The sequence below is a fragment of the Berghia stephanieae genome, chromosome 14 (assembly GCF_034508935.2).
Source record: "Berghia stephanieae isolate SIO BIC M18660-M18661 chromosome 14, UCSD_Bste_1.3, whole genome shotgun sequence".
Taxonomy (NCBI): Eukaryota; Metazoa; Mollusca; class Gastropoda; order Nudibranchia; family Aeolidiidae; genus Berghia; species Berghia stephanieae.
The window spans coordinates 20,572,107-20,591,641 of record NC_088373.1 but is presented as its reverse complement, the minus strand read 5'-3'; the positions used below and the strand labels follow the sequence as shown (position 1 = coordinate 20,591,641).

Sequence of the window (19,535 nt, the reverse complement as noted above, 5' to 3'; positions counted from 1 at the left end):
ATAAAATGTATGAAATTAGAACCCAAACTGTATGATTTTAGAACATAAAATGTATGAAATTAGAACCCAAACTGTATGATTTTAGAACATAAAATGTATGAAATTAGAACCCAAACTGTATGATTTTAGAACATAAAATGTATGAAATTAGAACCCAAACTGTATGATTTTAGAACATAAAATGTATGAAATTAGAACCCAAACTGTATGATTTTAGAACATAAAATGTATGAAATTAGAACCCAAACTGTATGATTTTAGAACATAAAATGTATGAAATTAGAACCCAAACTGTATGATTTTAGAACATAAAATGTATGAAATTAGAACCCAAACTGTATGATTTTAGAACATAAAATGTATGAAATTAGAACCCAAACTGTATGATTTTAGAACATAAAATGTATGAAATTAGAACCCAAACTGTATGATTTTAGAACATAAAATGTATGAAATTAGAACCCAAACTGTATGATTTTAGAATCCAAAATCTACTAATTTTTCGTAGTACTGGACAGGTCTGAAGCTATCTCTTTGTTGTTGTTTGTTTTTAAGGGTTTTACCGCGCTTGCAACACATTTAGGTTATATCAGCGCCAGTAAAAAGGAAGAAAATGGGATCGTAAAATGTTATAGAATTACAATTAAATCACCCAAGAGAAAGTAAGACAAAGGGGAATGGGAACAAATAGGGATCAGATGTACATTCCAAGAGCATGCCACCAATGTACTTAGTTTGAGATCACCTATAAGTCTCATCCGGACACAAGCACAAAATCCAACAAAGAGGAATACACTCAAATGCTTACATTATACATTAAAAATAACAAATATAATAACACATAACAGAGAGATGATTTACAAGGAAAAAAATATCATCTCCCAAAACAAGAATTATGCATTTGACTGTTTCCCTCCCAGCTATTACTCCGACCAGGGCCAGGACAAAACCAAGTAATCTCATTCCAAGACAAAGACAGAAAGCAATTGGAAAACAGATACAGGTGGATAGAAGACACAGCAAGCACCTCCCCGCCCACTATGGGAGGTCAGGAACCCCACCCAGAAGCTATCTCTTTAATCTTTGCATGGTAATGGTGGTTTGACTACAACTACCCTTGAGCAGTTTCCTCAAACTCTTCGCGATGTGCAAAAAAAATTGAATACACCGTAATTCGCGGAAATCTTGTACAAAGAATAGTACAAAAAAATCTTTGGACATTAGAATGAAATTGATGAAACCATATAGACTAGACTACAGCTTTTATATAGCGCAATATCCACTAAATGTCCTCAAAGCATTTTACAAAGGGTCCCTGACCAACAGCAACATGTAACATGAAGAACGAAATATGATGCCTGTTAGGCGATATTACAATTTTTCCGACAGAGACAACGCTGTTGACAGCCAGGTACTCATTTAACACCCAAGTACGGTGAGAGAATGTGAGTAAAGAGTCTTTTCCAAGGACTCAACTATGCGCCGAGCGAGATTTGAACCCAGGACCTTCCAATCCGAAAGCGAGTGTCATACCACAAGACCACATAGCCGCACATACATATGTTCGAGGAAACCATTTTCGAAACCATACTCAAGTGTACATGTACATCCCAATTTTCATTTGGATTGAGCAAATGAGTACATTTCTTTTTCAATTTTGAAAAGTACCATAAGTATACACAGAGATCTACAGCTGAGTGAATAATTTTGAAAAGTGCCATAAGTTTACACAGAGATCTACAGCTGAGTGAGTAATTTTGAAAAGTGCCATAAGTATACACAGAGATCTACGGCTGAGTGAGTAAAGATATTCTTTTAAAAACTTGCTTACCTTTCATTCTTCCCATTTTCTGACTTGCTTTCTTCTTCCTCTTAATCTCTCTGTTTTCATCAAACTCGGACAACATTTGACGGTGGTCACCACTGGCCCCATTCTTTCGTTTTAATATTCCTCCTCCTCCTCTTCCCTTTCTCCTGGCGATGTCATGCCCATGCCCCTTGCTCAAACCTTTCTCTCCTCCTTCAACTTTCTTCTTGCGCATTTTTTGTGGCTGAGGGAAGCTGGCTCGTTTATGGGGTGAACCAAGACCCAGGGTGCCCGCAGAGGGCTGAAGCCTGGGGAGGTCAGATGAGGAGTGGGTCAGCGGCTGATGGTGGACGAATTCGGGTTTCAAATGAAATGTTTGCTCTGTGTACAAAAGGTTACCACTGAATTGTTGCTTTCGTTGATGTTGATGTTGTTGTTGTTGTTGAGAGCTATCGTCTTTAAGGCCTAAGTTTTTAGGGAACATCAGCATATGAGCAGAGTTGTCATAAGAGGTGGATGACGATGAATTTGAATTACTAGACAGCATTGCTGCTGCTCCACTAGGTCGGTATGGGGGGTATCGGGATGCGTTGGAATCAAACATCGATAAGATATCTGGTACCCTACTTCCTTTCTCCGACTGGTGGTGGATGTTGTTTTGGGAACTTTGTGGGTTGTCAGCCGAGGGATGAGAGTTTGTGTTAGCAAAAGCTAGAGCAGACGTTTCGTGTTGTCGTCTCTTGGTCTCGGACGCCTTGTCCATTGCAGATATCTCGGCGTGTTTTCGCTTCTGCGCTTGGGAACTGTGGACCAGTTTCAACGGTCGACGCATCTGGAATCCTTCCTGAATGGCATTACATCCCTTCTTAAACAACGGATGTGAAGGCGGCATTTGGAAAGAAGAGTGTGAGGCATTTTGTTCGTTGTTACAGCTGTCATTGCTGATATTGGCAGAACAAATCAGCGACGTGAATTGTCTGTCCTCTGTTTTGTGGGTTTCAGCATCATTAGAGTTGCCGGTCACACCAATATGAATGTTTGCATTGTTACTTTTCCCCTCAATGTATTCCTCGTCTATGAACACACGCAGTACTTTTTTGGGACCGTGTGGGGTGTTTGTGATGACCGGCCTGACTTCTACCCCGGGAATGGCCTTACCACGACTGGACAAGGCCATCTTCACCAACTCCATTATATTTTTTGAACGATTTTTCTCCATCTGGGATATAGCTGGTGTTGTTGATGATGATGTAGGGGTTTGTGAATTGGCTTGGAACAGACTTTGAAGGCTCATGGAGTTGAGCTCAAAACTCCCCATGTAATTAATGTTCCGTTGAAATTCACCACTGGCGGTCGTGGTGGTGGTTGTGGTGTTATCAGAAGAGGCAGCAATGCAGGTGGTTGTGGTTGCAGTGGTTGCTTTTCCACATAATGAAATAGTAGTGCTGGTAGTGGTAGTGTTGGTAGATCTGATGACAGTGTTGATGGTGGATGAGGCAGAAGAGAAAACGGATGAAGCCTGAGACTGCTGAGGAGAAAAATGTGTCACTTGAATTTGGTGATTTTCTTTGTTGATTTGATGGGGAATTTGTGATGTTGATGGAGATGGGACTACCATTGGATTTTGACTAAATGATGGAGATGATGAAGTTGAAATTGAGTTTTGTAGCTGATGAGTATGTTCTCGTGTCTGCTGCTGTTGTTGTTGCAGTTGTAGCTGTTGCTGTTTATGTTGTTGATGCTTCTGTTGAAGTTGTGGTTGATGATGATGCTGATGATGATGAGAAGTAGGAGATTGATGAGCAGTGGATGAAAACGTTGATGCTGTAGTGGACATAGTTCTGACAACTGTAGCAGTGGTTGATGGATGAAGTTGAGTTATTCCTGGAGCAGGAATTTGGGATGTTGTCGGTAGCCCCTGGGGTTTTAGAATGACTTGGCCCCCTCTGATCCACTGTTGCTGTGGGTTTTGTGGGGGGGAGGGATTCACTGTCACACCTTGTTGTTGTTGTTGATGTCGCTGTAGATGTTGCTGCTGTTGTTGTTGTTGCTTCTCTGTTTGTTTTTGTAGTTCATTTTGTAGTTTGGTAGGTGACAGATTGTAACTCGAATTGATTCCAGGGGAATGATTAAGACCTACGAGATTTGCTTGGGATAAAGAAGGTAGCTGGAGAGTCTGTAAAAGCTGCGGTTGAGCTTGAGGTGCTTGCATGAGGGATGGGACGAGTTGTTGATGCGGCTGTGTTAACATACCTGGGAGATAAACAGTTGGTGCAGCAGCTGGGGTGATGATGGGCTGTGACGTTAACATAACAGGCTGCCCAGCAGCATTGATGGCTACACCTGCTGGTAAGATGGGCGGATTGAGGGGTTGAATATTTATCTGGGGTGTCATCGACAGACCAGGAGTGCCAGTGAGGGACATGAAAGCGGGCAATGTTCCCGATGCCCCTGAGAGCGGGTTGTGTGGTTGGATGAGAGGTGCCGGGGCTATTCCCCCTTGGATGGTGGGTAGGACGGTTTGAGTAGAGAATGGAGTCTGGTGATCTGGGACTGGGAAGGATGCAGCAGGAGAGAGAGCAGACTGTTGTATGGGAGGAATTGGCTGACCGTTGTTGATATTTTGGACGTTATTGGTGTTGTTAGTTTGTATGATTAGTCGAGGTGGACTGGCATGCTGTTGTAAGACTATTCCTGGTGGTACTTGGGATGTGGATGGCTGTAGTTGTAAAGATGCTGCTGCTGGCAGTGGTTGTGGTTGTTGCTGGTGATGGTGGTGCTGGGAGTGGGGAATTCGTGGTAGAACATTACTGGCAGCTTGAGATGACAAGTTTTGTAATAAGCTTGATGCTTGACTGGACGGCTGTTGTTGGTTTGTGTTTGACAGGATGATTTGAGTTGGTTGTGCTGATGATTGTTGTTGAAGGGACGGAGTGGTAGGTGGAGGTGTTGGCCGGATGAAATAACGTCCAGAACTTGGGTCTGCTATGATGATGGACTGCTGTTGTGGTCCCTGATGTTGAGGTTGCAGGATTTGTTTCTGGGGAACTTGAATGTTTCCAAGAGGTGAACTTATAGCAGAATGTAAAATTGGTGATCGTTGTTGAGCAACAGGGTAGGATGTGGACACTACTGATGTTGATGATGATGATACTAATGTTGATGATGATGAGGAGGATGATGATGATGATGATATTAATGCAGATCCTGATGATGTTTGTCTGGCTGCCAAATTGGGAGATGACATATGGACAACACTTGTCTGTGTAGGTGATGAAGTGCTTGATGAAGTGCTCGTCTTATTGGTCTCTGGAGACTGTAGACCATGAGCATCTACCAAAATCACATCATCATCATCATCATCATCATCATCATCGCCTTCCTTGTTACCATTATCTTTGTCATCACCCTTTTTATCCTTCCCATCGGGCTGCTCTATGCTTTGGATATTCTGCGACTCCTTCTGTCTGGCACATTCCGTCAAATCTTTCCCAAACTTATCACCACAGCTGTCCTCTTTGACCAGAGAATTATTGCCATCTACGTTGACATTTCTAGCCGTAGACGACGAGTCATCATAACCATCATTGGATGTCTCAGAGCTAAAGTCATCACTTTGAATGTCATAGGCAGCCGACAGAGAGTCTGGACTGGCCGATCTGGAAATGGCTGGGGTTGTGGAACTCTCTTCGGGAACAGATCTGGGAGGCAAATCTTTGCTTATCTCACAGTGTTTTTCACTTCCTCTTCTGTCATATTCTGCACTCTTAGCACCCTCCAATTTCTCACCATCACCTACCTCGACTTGTCCTTGACCTCTGTTATCTCTCTTCTTGTTGCCAGATGAATTGGTCAAATCTGTCGTCACAGACACTTCTTTATTTGTTGGGTTGACATCAATGGCAGTCTGACGAAGAAGTTCTCCAATTTTATGAGCAGCTTCAATGTTCGGAGACCGGACGATGATGCGAAGTTTTTGGCCTTGGCACTTCATGACATCCGTAACATGTTTTGGCAAAACATTCTTGATGCTTGAGTTAGCAACCACCTCAACTGTAGTTGAAGAGTCCCTGGACTCCTGTTGCGTCTGTTGTTGCTTCTGCTGTGGTGATTTTTGTTGTCTGCTACTACGGGTTCGGCCGCCATCATCATCATCATCCTCCACTGTTAAATCAATGACATCATTTGATTTCACTTTTTTCCCATCAGCTTTGCATTCCAAAACAGAGATCACTTTCACCACCCCACCTGACGGCTTCTCTTCATTTTTGTCACCTTTCTCATCACATTTTTTCACGGACTCTTCACGGGAAGATGTAATATCTTCTTCCTTTGCCTCAGAAGAATCAATTGATTTTGACTGTTTAGCTCTATTGTACTCAACCTCTTTGACAACTGGCCGTTGTTCCACTGTAGGCTTACTACAATCCTCGATTTTCTCGTTCTCCCAAGGCCTGGGGTAAATCCTTGGTCTACCTCGCCCTCTTTTGGGCATTATTGGAGGAGCTTGCTCTTCATTCTTGTGTTCTTTCACCTTTGTAAACTCTACTTCCTCTTCCTCCTCCTTCTTCTTTTGCTGTTTTTCAGCATCTAGAATGTCCGTCTTCCGCTGCTTCTCCAAATCTTGAGCAACTCCTTCGTAATCGCAGTTATCCTCACCCTTCCCCTTTAACAAAGCAATGTACTCATTCAATTTGGCACTCTTCCCCGATGACCTTCGACTTCTACGCAAAGGGGAGGTAACCTGATCATCCGACTCCATTGAATCATCCGTCTTCTTCTCATCCTGTTCATCTTTAGAAGACTTTGATGATCTAGTCTCAGTTGTGGTTACAGCTGCCGCATCGACTTCATCTTCCTCATCTTTATCTTCATTAACATTGCCAGAAGTCTGTCTTCGTCTTAACCTCGATCTCCCTCGTTCATCTTTCGAACAATCCACCTTTTGATGGGCCTCATTCTTCGACACTGCTCCATCATCAATTTCCATACATTCCACATCATCGTCATCATTATCATCACTTCCTCCCTTATCATCATTATCATTATCTTCAATTTTCTCATTACTCTTTGACTGCCTTGTTTGTCTCGTTTTTATCCAACCCTCAGCACTTTTTCCTCTCTTCTCATTGTCTTCATCTTCCTTATATTTTTCTGTCAACTTTTTCTCCCTCCCAGCATTAGATCCCCTTGAGCTTGATCTGAGTCGGGGAGACGGCTGCTCACAATCAATATTCTTTTTACTTGTTCTAGTATTCGCTTTCCCCCTGTCTCCCTTCTCTTCCTCCTTCTCTGCAGCAGTCAATGAAGATGTGTCCGATTTAGACTTTTTTTCCTCTGCCCTTGAACAAGCTTTCACCAAATTCTGATGACTTGGATGATCTGCCGACAATCTTAGTCGTGAGTGTCTCGTCCTTCTGGCAACTCCAACAGAATCATCGTTATCCTTATCTCCAACTTGATTAACACATTTCTCTTTCTTCTTTTCCTCGTCGTCTTCATCTTTCCCACTTCCTTCTTCATCTTCATCCGCACTCTTTTCTTCCTCTTCCACCCACCAAATCCTCTTCTGCCGTTTTCGTTTGAGACGAGAAGAGTCCATTGTTACCTCCTCCACGGGAGAGGGACAAGATATTTTCACTGTTTTCACTCCCCCCACCTCAACCCCATCTTTTTTCACCCCGCCAGACATGATGCTAAATTTGTTACCCATCCCAGAGGCCTGGCCAGGACTCTTTTTTCTTTCTAGTCTGGCATTCACACCCAAGGTCGTAGGAGACATCCGTGGTTGTAGTTTGATTGGACTTACGCCTTCCATGTCTGAATTTGGTGACAAAGGGTTATCTAGTGAGCGACGACTCACAAGCCCTACAGCTTCCAACATTGTCTCCTTCGGAGAGGCCTTCTCCTCAATATTCCGTCCACCACCACCACAACTACTATTTCCATCTCTGTGCGAGGCAACAGAGGAACACGTGGAGCCATCTGGTGACAGAGTTGACCTTGAGCCCATGTCCCCTCGGTGTCGTGTCTTGGCAAGATGAGCTGGTGCTGCATTGCGCTGAGTCAACGTACTCCTACGAAGAGACCTTTTGGAGTCCTGACTGTGCACACTGCTACTTCCATCATCGGACAATTCCCTGACAGACGACAATGGTGAAAATTTCCCAACCTTCAAATATTCATCGTTTATGATTATGCTGAGAGGCTCGTGAACGCTTACAGATGATCCTTGGCTCTGATTTGCCGCCTTCTTGTTTGAAGACGGGTGCTTGAGATCAATTTCAGCAATGTCCTCCGGCTGGTTTTGAAGTGACTTCTGTGCAGCCTTGCTTCTCGTTTCTCTCACAGTCAGTACGTCTTCATCGTCACTTGTACTCACCTCAAACCGACAGTTCTCCATGTGGGACATATAACTCTCCTTGGTCCGATACTCCTGTCTGCATTTCTCACACCTGTAAAGACCCAGACCATCACCAGCACTTTTTCTTCCTTTCTTTTCCTCCTCTCCTTCCATTTCAGCTTCTTTTTTCGATATTTTCTCTCCATCACTTTCTGTTATCTCCTCTTCTGGATCTGATTTCACTTTGTCGTCAACACCTCCACTCTCCCCACAAACCTTCTTTCTGTACGTCGACCCACATCCTACCCCTCCTACTTTAGAATCATCAAACACGTTATCAATCCCGTCCTTAAAATCCTTCATCTCGTGTTCAGATTTAATCCTCTCATTTTCCATTACAACTTTTTCGTGATCAGACTTCACCCCGGTATTTTTGTTATTATTTCTGATATCATTTTCTTCTTCCTTTATCTCAATTACTTCCACACAATCCTCAGTTTTCTTTTCTTTGCTCTTGTTATCACAATCATCAACAATAATCCCTCCCGACTTTTCTTTCTCATTTTTCAATTTCACATCAGTGATGTTATCACCATCATCATCATCACCCTCCACATCATTATCTTTACGAAAACCATCACTAGCCAATTTTTCTTCTTTGCTCTTCACATAAGTGCTCGCCTCTTCAACGTCCAATTTCCGAATGTTGGAACTTCGCCTCCTCAAAGGATATTCTTTCACAGGAGCCACCATGGACGATGCAGACGCGCTAATGGCTTTGGAAAACCGCCCAGAACGTCTCATCTGCTTCCCTTCTTCACTCTCACAGCCACTTGTGTTGGGAGACAATTCGTCTAAACCAATCTCAGTTTTGTTCTCCTTTTCTGGTTTTTCCTCTTTTCCCGATCCAATGTCCCTGTTTTCCACTACCATTCTTCCATTGTCACCACCACAACATCCATCAGACTCCCTGTCTCTAAGGGAATCATTCATTCTTGACACATCTGAATCGAAATCATCCATAGATTCTCCCTTACTCTGTGAATTTTCACAGTTCCCAAATCCACATTCATTCTCACCTACAGCTTGCTTTGCCACCTTCAGATTCACTTCTTCCTCCTTTCTATCTTGTTCGTCCTCGTTTACGCTGTCCTCTACACTCAAATCGTCAATGATGAGAACATCACTTTCTTCATCTGCTGCCTCTAGGGGACTTTTGAATTTCACCGTATCCTTTGTGTTATTCTCACTACCAACATTATCATCAGATTTATCCACGACATCAGTCAAATCACATGTCAATTGTTCCTGTGCTGTTGAATGTTTTTCCAAACTGTTTTCTGGCATTTCACTTTCATCTCCACATTCATTGAACTTATCCGAAACAGCAACTTCACTATGGCAATCATCGTCACAAGTGACACTTTTCCTTTCGCACTGACCTGGATCTGAGCTACAACCAGTTGGAATAATGATTGATTTCTGTCCTTCGAAACCAACTTCCAAACAACTCTCTGACGATTGAGTAGAAGATTTTATTCCAGTCGTGTTGTCATCAGAATCGCAAATGATAACTGTCTCGGTTGAATGTTGCTGTTGTTGTTCCTCGTTGTTTTGAAAAGATGAAGACTTATCCACAATAGTTTTTCCTTCTGACATTTCGGGTTTGTCCTTTAATTCAATGTACCCGACAGGCTTGAAATCATCCAAAGACTCTGCAGCACTCTCCTCCCCGTCATCAGACAATAATAATGTCTTGCTGTGATGGTCACTTGTCTTGCAGTGATGGTCACTTGTCTTGCAGTGATGGTCACTTTCCAGATCTGGATCGTGTCCAACCCCAACCTTCAAAAGCTCACCATGCAACTTTTTCAACTTCATTCTCACAGTGTCCATTTCTTTGCTCTCTCCACTGACAGAAGTCATTCCTTTCAGGATTTTGTTATCGTGTAATGATAAAGTCTCCCCTCTCATTCCCTCACTATCTTCTTTCTCCAACAAACAATCCGTTTCTCCAACTTCATCATCAACTTCATTTTCCTCTTCATCTTCAACCATTTTTTTCTTGCAACCCTCTAACGGCTTCTCAAACTTTTCAACCTTTTTCTTCCTCCTATTATCCTCATCATCATTGCCATCATCATCTTCATCATTATCATTACTATTGTTATAGTTATCATGACTTATCTCATTCCTTCCATTGCCATCAGACTGATATTTCTCTCTCCCAGTCGTCCCATCGTCACCCAAACCATCATTCTCCTCACAAACTTCATCACCATCATCACCACCACCCGATTTGTCTGACGATTTCCCATCCTGTTTCACATCTCCATCTGCTTTAGATCTACCACCATCCTCCACGTCATTGCTTCCTGTTTTATATTTCTCACAATTCTCTCCTGCCCCCATATTTTCATCACCTCCCGCCTCCTCTTCCTCTTCCTCATCTTCCTCATTACCAGACTTTCCTTCATCCATCACCTTCGCATCGCCTTCATCGCTCTTCTTAACCTCCTTGATTGCAACAAATTTCTCTCTTTCAGAAACATTTTTTGAGTCATCCTTCGACATCAACCTGACCTTGACCTCATCCTGCTCCCCATCAGACATCTCACTAGGAACATTTCTTGAAACAGGATCAACAATATCCTCCGATGCATTCATGGATGGCTGAACACACGCATCAACGTTAGTTCCACCATCGTTGACAAGACTTTCTGAAATGACATCGCTATCCAGTTTTTTATTACAAGAATCATCAGTAGCCATTTCCTCAACATCACCATTGTCCTCATCTTCGTTTTCCGGTTCTTCAAGAATAGCAACGGGAATTCCTTGGCTTTGAGGTCGCTCAATCACAGGAAATTGATGGGATTGCATTTGTTGATGATCACCATGACACCCGTTAGAACCATCCTTAGTCACGACTGGTGTGGGTGATACAGAAACAGAACGAATCAAACCGCTGGCTCCTTCAGCAATCGTGATCTGCTTGGTGAATGGAGATTCTGATCTAGCACGGACAGACAATCCCTGGACTTCACTTACAGAAGATGAATAGCTCTTTTCTTCGCTATTCGCTCTTCTTCTCTTGACCCCCAAAACACTCCCGAACATAATCGGTGAAACTGATGCAGACCTGTTACGAAACATTGGCATCTGTCCTAACAATGTGCTGTTGGGAAAATTAAAATTTCTCATTTGAGGTTTTCTGGAAGCTGCGCTATTCAAGCGGTTGGCGATGTGGAGAAGGCCGAGGTCATCTGAATTCGTTTTATATGACGCCAGTAGTTTAGGGGAGATTTCTGGGCAACTCTTCTTGTTTGGAGGAGGAATATACTTCTCTGGATCTTTGATGTTGAGAAGTTCCAGAGTGCTTGATGAAAGACTGGTGAGATTTACTGTTTTTGGGAGTGGGTTTTGTTGTTTCTTAGTGTTTGTTGAAGTTAAAGAAGACAGAGAATTGATAGGATGAGATGTGTTTAGAGATACTGAAGGGCTGCTTCCCAAGCAAATCAAATCAGCACCTTCCATATCAGTGGTGGCTCCAATATTTTGAATACTGGGGAAAATACAAGGAGGCATTTGTGTTTATATTTTTAAGACAAATTCATAGAAAATAGATTTCAACAATAGTAAAACCCTGAGCCCACCCCAGGTAAATTATAGTTTGAATCGCAGTGGCAATCTCTCACCCGCATCCCAAACCTCACCCTCACCTCACCCCAAACCTCCAGCCCAAGATTCGGTGGTTTTAAATAACTCTACTCCATATCCGGTCATATACCAGTTTTAACGCAGAAAAGATACTTTTTTAAAAATCTGTTGGAAACACTATCAAATAGAAAAGAAACTTGACAAATTTTTTTTTTTATTTCAAGAGGAAGTACAGATCTGTAACTTTTAATATCCTTGTCTGATTCAAAGGAAACCATGCTGATCCAAGGGGAATGAGAAGTACAGCAGAATCATCAGCAGCAGGAATAGCTGAAATAATAATAATAGTAGTAGTAGTAGTAGTAGTAGTAGTAGTAGTAGCAGTAGCAGTAGCAGCAGCAGCAGCAGCAGCAGCAGCAGCAGCAGCAGCAGCAGCAGCAGTAGTAGCAGTAGTAGTAGTAGTAGTAGTAGTAGTAGTAGTAGTAGTAGTAGTAGTAGTAGTAGTAGTAGTAGTAGTAGTAGTAGTAGTAGTAGTAGTAGTAGTAGTAGTAGTAGTAGTAGTAATAGTAGTAGTAATAGTAGTAGTAATAGTAGTAGTAATAGTAGTAGTAGTAGTAGTAGTGGTAGTAGTAGTCGTCGTCATCATCGTTGTAGTAGTAGTAGTAGTAGTAGTAGTAGTAGTAGTAGTAGTAGTAGTAGTAGTAGTAGTAGTAGTAGTAGTAGTAGTAGTAAGTGTAGTAATAGCAGTGTAGTAGTAAGTAGTATAGTAATAGTAGTAGTAGTAGTTAGTAGTAGTAGTAGTTAGTAGTAGTAGTAGTAGTAGTAGTAGTAGTAGTAATAGTAAGTAGTAGTAGTAGTAATAGTTAGTAGTAGTAGTAGTAGTAGTAGTAGTATAGTAGTACTAGTAGATAGTAGTAGTAGTAGTAGTAGTAGTAGTAGTAGTAGTAGTAGTAGTAGTAGTAGTAGTAGTAGTAGTAGTAGTAGTAGTAGTAGTAGTAGTAGTAGCAGCAGCAGTAGCAGGAGTAGTAGTAGTAGTAGTAGTAGTAGTAGTAGTAGTAGAAGTAGTAGTAGCAGTAGTAGTAATAGTAATAGTAGTAGTAGTAGTAGTAGTAGTAGTAGTAGTAGTAGTAGTAGTAGTAGTAGTAGTAGTAGTAGTAGTAGTAGTAGTAGTAGTAGTAGTAGTAGTAGTAGTAGTAGTAGTAGTAGTAGCAGCAGCAAGAGTAGTAGTAGTAGTAGTAGTAGTAGTAGTAGTAGTAGTAGTAGTAGTAGTAGTAGTAGTAGTAGTAGTAGTAGTAATATTAGTAGTAGTAGTAGAAGAGTAGCAGTAGTAGCAGTAGTAGTAGTAGTAGTAGTAGTAGTAGTAGTAGTAGTAGTAGTAGTAGTAGTAGTAGTAGTAGTATAATAGTAGTAGTAGTAGTAGTAATAGTAGTAGTAGTAGTAGTAGTAGTAGTAGTAGTAGTAGTAGTAGTAGTAGTAGTAGTAGTAGTAGTAGTACTAGAAGTAGTAGTAGTACTAGAAGTAGTAGTAGTACTAGAAGTAGTAGTAGCAGCAGTAGCAGTAGTAGTAGTAATAGTAGTACTAGTAGTAGTACTAGAAGTAGTAGTAGCAGTAGTAGCAGTAGCTATATCCATAGAATCAGCAGCAAGATGGTAGCCAAAGTACAGGACAGCAGTGCTACTCACTGTGCGATATTCAATCCCGCAAGATCCAGCTGATCCAAGGGCAGGTAATCAGGGTGAGATTCGTCATGGACTATTCTCATGTCCTGGATGTGAACCTCTGACACCTCGGCATCGGGTTTGATCTCTACAATGCGGCACGTGTAGACACAACGACGTCTGGCATCCCTGGTGCTCCAGTAGATTCTGGTACAGCTGTGGTAGATAGAACAAGGTATTAATAATAATAATAATAATAATAATAATAATAATAATAATAATAATAATAATAATAATAATAATAATAATAATAATAATATCAATAATGACAATAATAATAATAATAATAATAATAATAATAATAATAATAATAATAATAATAATAATAATAATAATAATAATAATAATAACAACAATACTAATAATAATAATAATGATGATGATGATGATGATGATGATGATGATGATGATGATGATGATGATGATGATGATGATGAAGTAAACTAATCTTTTTTCTCCAACTTATGGAAAATTCATTCGAGGAAACAATTTTTTCTACAATCCGCAAGATTATAAACCATCTTATTTTTGTTTGATTTTCAACTATTTACACCTCAAAAGTGATTTCATCAATTTCAAAATAATACAAGCAACTAAAACAATGATGAAAACCATAAAGTTAGAATAGATAATTAATAAAAAATATCTACGTGTCCAAATTCTGACATGGAAACATGGGTGCCAGCAGGAAGAAGTGCTGAAACCTGAAACTAAAATCTCGACAATTTGCCAAACCTGAAAATGCTCCTACTGAAAATGCGCCTAAACTTTACTTTATTTCATCACCGTTTTTATACCATTATTAAATGATTACACAGCAAACATATTGACACAATGAGGAAATTAATTTGATTTTAAAACCAACTTATAATACATAGTCAAATACTCACAGTGCAGTTGTCTCTCTCAAGGGGAGCCAAAGAACAGAGAGAGACAGAGAGTACCAGAGGTATTCCCTCAACATTTTTTTAAACACTGAAGCCGGAGGTATTTGACTTCGAGATATCGCGAAACCGGAATTCCGGCATGAACCAAAAAACTGGCACCCATGCATGGAAATTCAAAAACTACAGTAGTACAGGATTTTTTATTTTAGTAACAAAAAATGCCATGGATAAATAGAACAATATGATAACACTTTTTTTCATTGTTTAAGTATTGTTCTCTTTTTGTTTGTTTTTCTTTGTTGTTGTTGTTGTGCGGCTATGTCGTCTAATGGTATAACACTCGCTTTCGGATCGGAAGGTCCTGAGTTCAAGCCTCGCTCGGCGCATAGTTGAGTCACTGGAAAAGGCTCTTTACTCACATTCTCTCACCGTACTCAGGTGTAAAATGAGTACCTGGTCGTCAACAGCGTCGTCTCTGTCTAAAAAATTGTAATATCACCTAACAGGCGTCATGTCTACTTGTTGCTGTTTGTCAGGGACCCTTTGTAAAGCGCTTTGAGCACGTTTAGTGGATATTGCCCTATATAAAAGCTCAAGTTTGCTTTTTAAAAATTTGTTTGTTTCTTTTCTTTTTTTTTGTTTTTTTTTTTTTTGTCAGAAAAGCATTGAAACCTTACCAGAAGTTGATGGGCAGCAGAGCCTCTTCTGTGTCTGACAAGATGGGTTTCAGGACTCCTAGATTCTCCACAGTGCACGAACCTTGATAGAGGAGCAAGACAACAGAAACTCAGATGAGCAGTGGAAAATATTTTAACGGAAAAGGGGTGACGTGTGAAGTCTATCACAGAGTACTTTCTACCAGATCTAACAGACTCGGCTACCCTATCACTGCTGGATGGACAGGGAATTCAGAGGAAAAAGAATTTGTCTTCGCCTGGAATCGATCTCACTCCCTTTGCATGAGAAGAAAGTGTTCTATCAACTGAGCTATTGTTCTGTCCAAAAGCAAAAAAATTGCTATTGTCCATTTCACACTATAGAAACTGGGATAAACTCCAGCTCAATGGGCCTAATGGCTCTGAGGGGTGACGAGGTGAAAATGCATCATTAAGTCATCAGGTATAATCAAGCCTGTAAATGGCTGGTGGAAAAAGTTGTCTAAGCTTTTTGAACATGCAAAAATAGACCAATCGGACAAAAATATGGATTAACAAATACAACTCAGATATGACACATCAACTGATTAGTCAAATCATGTCATTTTTTTTTTCCAAATTCATTCATAAAAAAATAAGCAGGTCCTCATTTTTTATGCTACACGTGTAATCACAATTATTTGAGAGAGTACATGCATTGCTGGTCCCCTGTCGGAGCTAATTGTAAAATTAAAGGAAAAGGAAAATTCCGACTTTCTGGAAGGATGTGTAGTGCTTGGCACGAGAAGCTGCTCTTAATTTGCTCCCATTTGTGTTTAATTTTTCAGCTGATTCTTTCATTCATTTGGATTAATTCTTATACCAAGAAGAAGAAGAAGAAGAAGAAGAAGAAGAAGAAGAAGAAGAAGAAGAAGAAGAAGAAGAAGAAGAAGAAGAAGAAGAAGAAGAAGAAGAAGAAGAAGAAGAAGAAGAAGAAGAAGAAGACGAATGAAGGAGGAGGAGGGAGGAAAAGAGGAGGAGAAGGAACGGTCATGTGTGAACAAAGAAAAAGAGAAAAAGCAATCACTGCCGTAAAGAAAAGAAAACTTCCACTTTGAACATTCATTAACCTTTTCATTTGTATTTAAATAAATAAAGCAAAGACTCCACCATCACTCACCGAAGACGACATTGATCAGAGATGGATCGGCTGCCTTGGCCCATCCTTTGTTCTTGGTCTTGTCGATGTCGACACAAACACGACGACGCGTCTCAAAACCCTCTCCTCCCACCATCTGGATACAAACAAAGAGAAAAAAAAAAAACAAAAAAAATTAATAATAATAATAATAATAATAATAATAATAATAATAATAATAATAATAATAATAATAATAATAATAATAATAATAATAATAATAATAATAATAATAATAACAACAATTAGTATTTTATTCATCCAAAAAGGAAATTTGTGTACGGTCGTATAAAATGCCAACAGGTCGCATAAAATGCCAACGGGAGCAAGAAGAAAAGAAAATAAATTTCAGTTGCAAAGAAAAAATGGCAACGAAAACGAAGGTACGGGATATAAAATCTTCATATATCAACTCCAATGTCACATGCCTAGAAGGAATGAACTCTGCCATTATACACCTCAAGTGCTGCCTCCGTAAGGAAATAAACACTTAATCAGTTCTTTATCTTACACTACTGCCTGCTCCTTAATTCATTAATTTGATATTTGCAAAGTTGAGTCCCTGAAATTTTTTTATTACTAACAGTCTTTAAAATGAGTACCTGGCCGTCAACTCACTCAACCCTAACACCGACTATATCAGTAGTAAACCCGGTGTTACTTTGACCCCATGACTATTTACTACATTTTTCCTATTCAAAGCTAATGTTTTTAGTTTTTGTATGTTAATGATAGTTGACTAAAACTATCTATGTACATGCTCATTTTTAATACATTTTTTTCCAAATTTGAAGAAAAGAATCAAAAATCTCTAGGATTGAGTGAGTTAACACAGCTTTGTCTCGGTCCAAAAAAAAATTGTACCATTGTATCTCACAAGCCTTATGTGTCAGGTGTTGTTGTTGGCTGAGGACCCTTTGTAAAGTGATTTGAACACAGGAAAAAGTAAGACAAGAACATGGGTGCCAGCAGGAAGAAGTGCTGAAACCTGAAACTAAAATCCCGACACTTTGCCAAACCTGAAAATGTTCCTACTGAAATGTGGCCTAAACTTTACTCTTCTTTCATCACCGTTTTTATACCATTATTAATTTATTTTTTAATTATCATTTTACTCAAAACACTGAAACCGGAGGTATTTGACTTCGAGATATCGCAAAACCGGAATTCCGGCATGAACCGGAAAACTGGCTTCCATGGATAAGAAAAGGGAGAAAGAAAAAAAATGCGCTTTTAGGAGGGGAGAAAATGGCAATATGGGAAAAATGAGAAGTTCAGCATTTGCACCACTAGAGTTTTTAATCAAAAACTCAATGGACCAACAGGACTTTTAATTTTTTTTTTTTTAAATTGAGCTTTATATAGCGCAATATCCCCTAAATGTGCTCAAAGTGCTTTACATCGTGTCCCTGGTCAACAGGAACATTTAACATGTAGGACGGGACATGACGCCTGTTAGGCGATATTACCATTTTTTGGACAAAGATAACGCTGTTAACGGCCAGGTACTCATTTTACACCCGAGTACGGTGAGAGAATGTGAGTAAAGAGCCTTTTCCAAGGACTCAAATATGCGCCGAACGTGAGGCTCGAACCCAGGACCTTCCGATCCGAAAGCGAGTGTCATACCACTAGACCACATAGCCACACATTGTCTTCAAGGCTCTTTTTTTTTTTCCCTCCCCATCATCCTTGCATACCTCTGAGGTGAGGCAATCCGCATGTTGAAAACAGTACATTCTCTTGTCTTCCTGGAAAACGGTGCCTGCCTGCCTCGCACACATGAAGTGGAAATTAGCAGGACAATTGGAGGCACAGCAACCCACAGTAGCTCCAAATAGCTGACACAGGCTGCATTTCTGGAGAAAAAAGATATTATATTTTTTATATTTTTTTTTATTTCAAAATAAATTTTTAATGTTTAAAAATTAAAGAAGAAACCCAAAACTTACAAGCCTTGTAACAATTTTTAAATGAGAATTAAATGATAACATTAGATTGGATAAGCGTTTTGAACTATAACATGGAGATGATGTACATCAAGTCGAAATTTCAAATCCGTGACCCCGTATATATAAATCTGATAATCCACATTTTCGTTTTAAAAATGTTTAAAAATAAACAACTGTAATGAATACATCAAATTATTTCAATTAAAAAAGAAAGAAAAGAAAAAAGTAATCCATAGAATTCCCCCAATTTCCTGAGTAAAATTGAACACCACGGTTCACAGTGTTATTTTATTAATACAAGGAAAAATAGGAAGTTGCCAAAAAATATTTTGTCACAGTGCTGTAGTCTCCCACCCGTCGGGGAAAAAAAAAACTCTATAAAATGAAGAAACAGGAGATTCATAAATTGATGTTTAAAATCGTAAATTTTTTTCATATTTTTTCAAATTGGCACCATTTTTACACCCCCCAAAAAAATTTCAGAATTTTCGTGCTTGACCTCTGATTTAATCCGTGAATAGCTTACCAATTTCCTTCCTCTGCTGATGCAGTCTTGGACGTTCTGGAGGGATCCGTTGTCATCTTCAAACACCTCTGCAGACCACAGGGCACAGTTGATGTGGACCCAGTCATCAAGACCACAATAAAGGAGGCGACCGCATTCCTAGAGGAGGTGACAGTACAAAACAGTTACATAAATAATGCGATGAACAACACCATTGAGACCACTTTCTTTCTCTGTCGGAACCCAAAAAGTATGGAACAAGAATGATTAAGATTACTAAAAGAAGGTATTACAGAAAATTGGGATGGGGGTGGAGGGGTAATGAAAGCATGTGATATTTATTTGGATCAAATAGAGGGGAGAGCAGCGCGGCTCAGAGGTAGGGTCTTTGCTTCGAACCCGGAAGGTACCGAGTTTGATCACCTGCCGCTGTGTTATGTGGCCTTGAGTAAGTCTCCTCGCCCTAGCTCAATTTGCAGCGCTACACTGGGGCTGATGCCTGGGTTATTCCAGTCTTCCATTGGAATAGACACTCGATACAAATTTCCCCTATGGGATGAATATAGGGAATTTTTTTATTTATTTTGTTTTAAAGTAGCTTGTGCGGCTATGTGGTCTAGTCGTATGACACTTGCTTTCAGATCGTAAGGTCCTGAGTTCGAGCCTCACTCGGCGCATAGTCGAGTCCTTGGAAAAGGCTCTTTACTCACATTCTCTCACCGTACTCAGGTGTAAAATGAGTAACTGGCTGTTAACAGCGTTGTCTCTGTCAGAAAAAAAAATTGTATTATCGCCTAACAGGCGTCATGTCTTTGTTGTTTGTTTTTAAG

General features: G+C 40.2%; 1 protein-coding gene across 2 annotated transcripts in view; it reads right to left on the bottom strand.

Annotated features, from left to right (window-relative positions):
• LOC144959869 (uncharacterized) overlaps window positions 1-19,535 on the bottom strand; it is a 79,520-nt gene that overhangs the window by 10,214 nt on the left and 49,771 nt on the right. For both annotated transcript variants that reach the window (XM_078892674.1, XM_078892675.1), the window contains exons 27-32: window positions 18,727-18,864; window positions 17,949-18,107; window positions 16,231-16,345; window positions 15,093-15,174; window positions 13,493-13,684; window positions 1,832-11,715 (exon numbers count right to left, since the gene is read on the bottom strand). In XM_078892674.1, coding sequence (XP_078748800.1) covers window positions 1,832-11,715; window positions 13,493-13,684; window positions 15,093-15,174; window positions 16,231-16,345; window positions 17,949-18,107; window positions 18,727-18,864 — 10,570 coding nt within the window. The remainder of the gene's footprint in view (window positions 1-1,831; window positions 11,716-13,492; window positions 13,685-15,092; window positions 15,175-16,230; window positions 16,346-17,948; window positions 18,108-18,726; window positions 18,865-19,535) is intronic.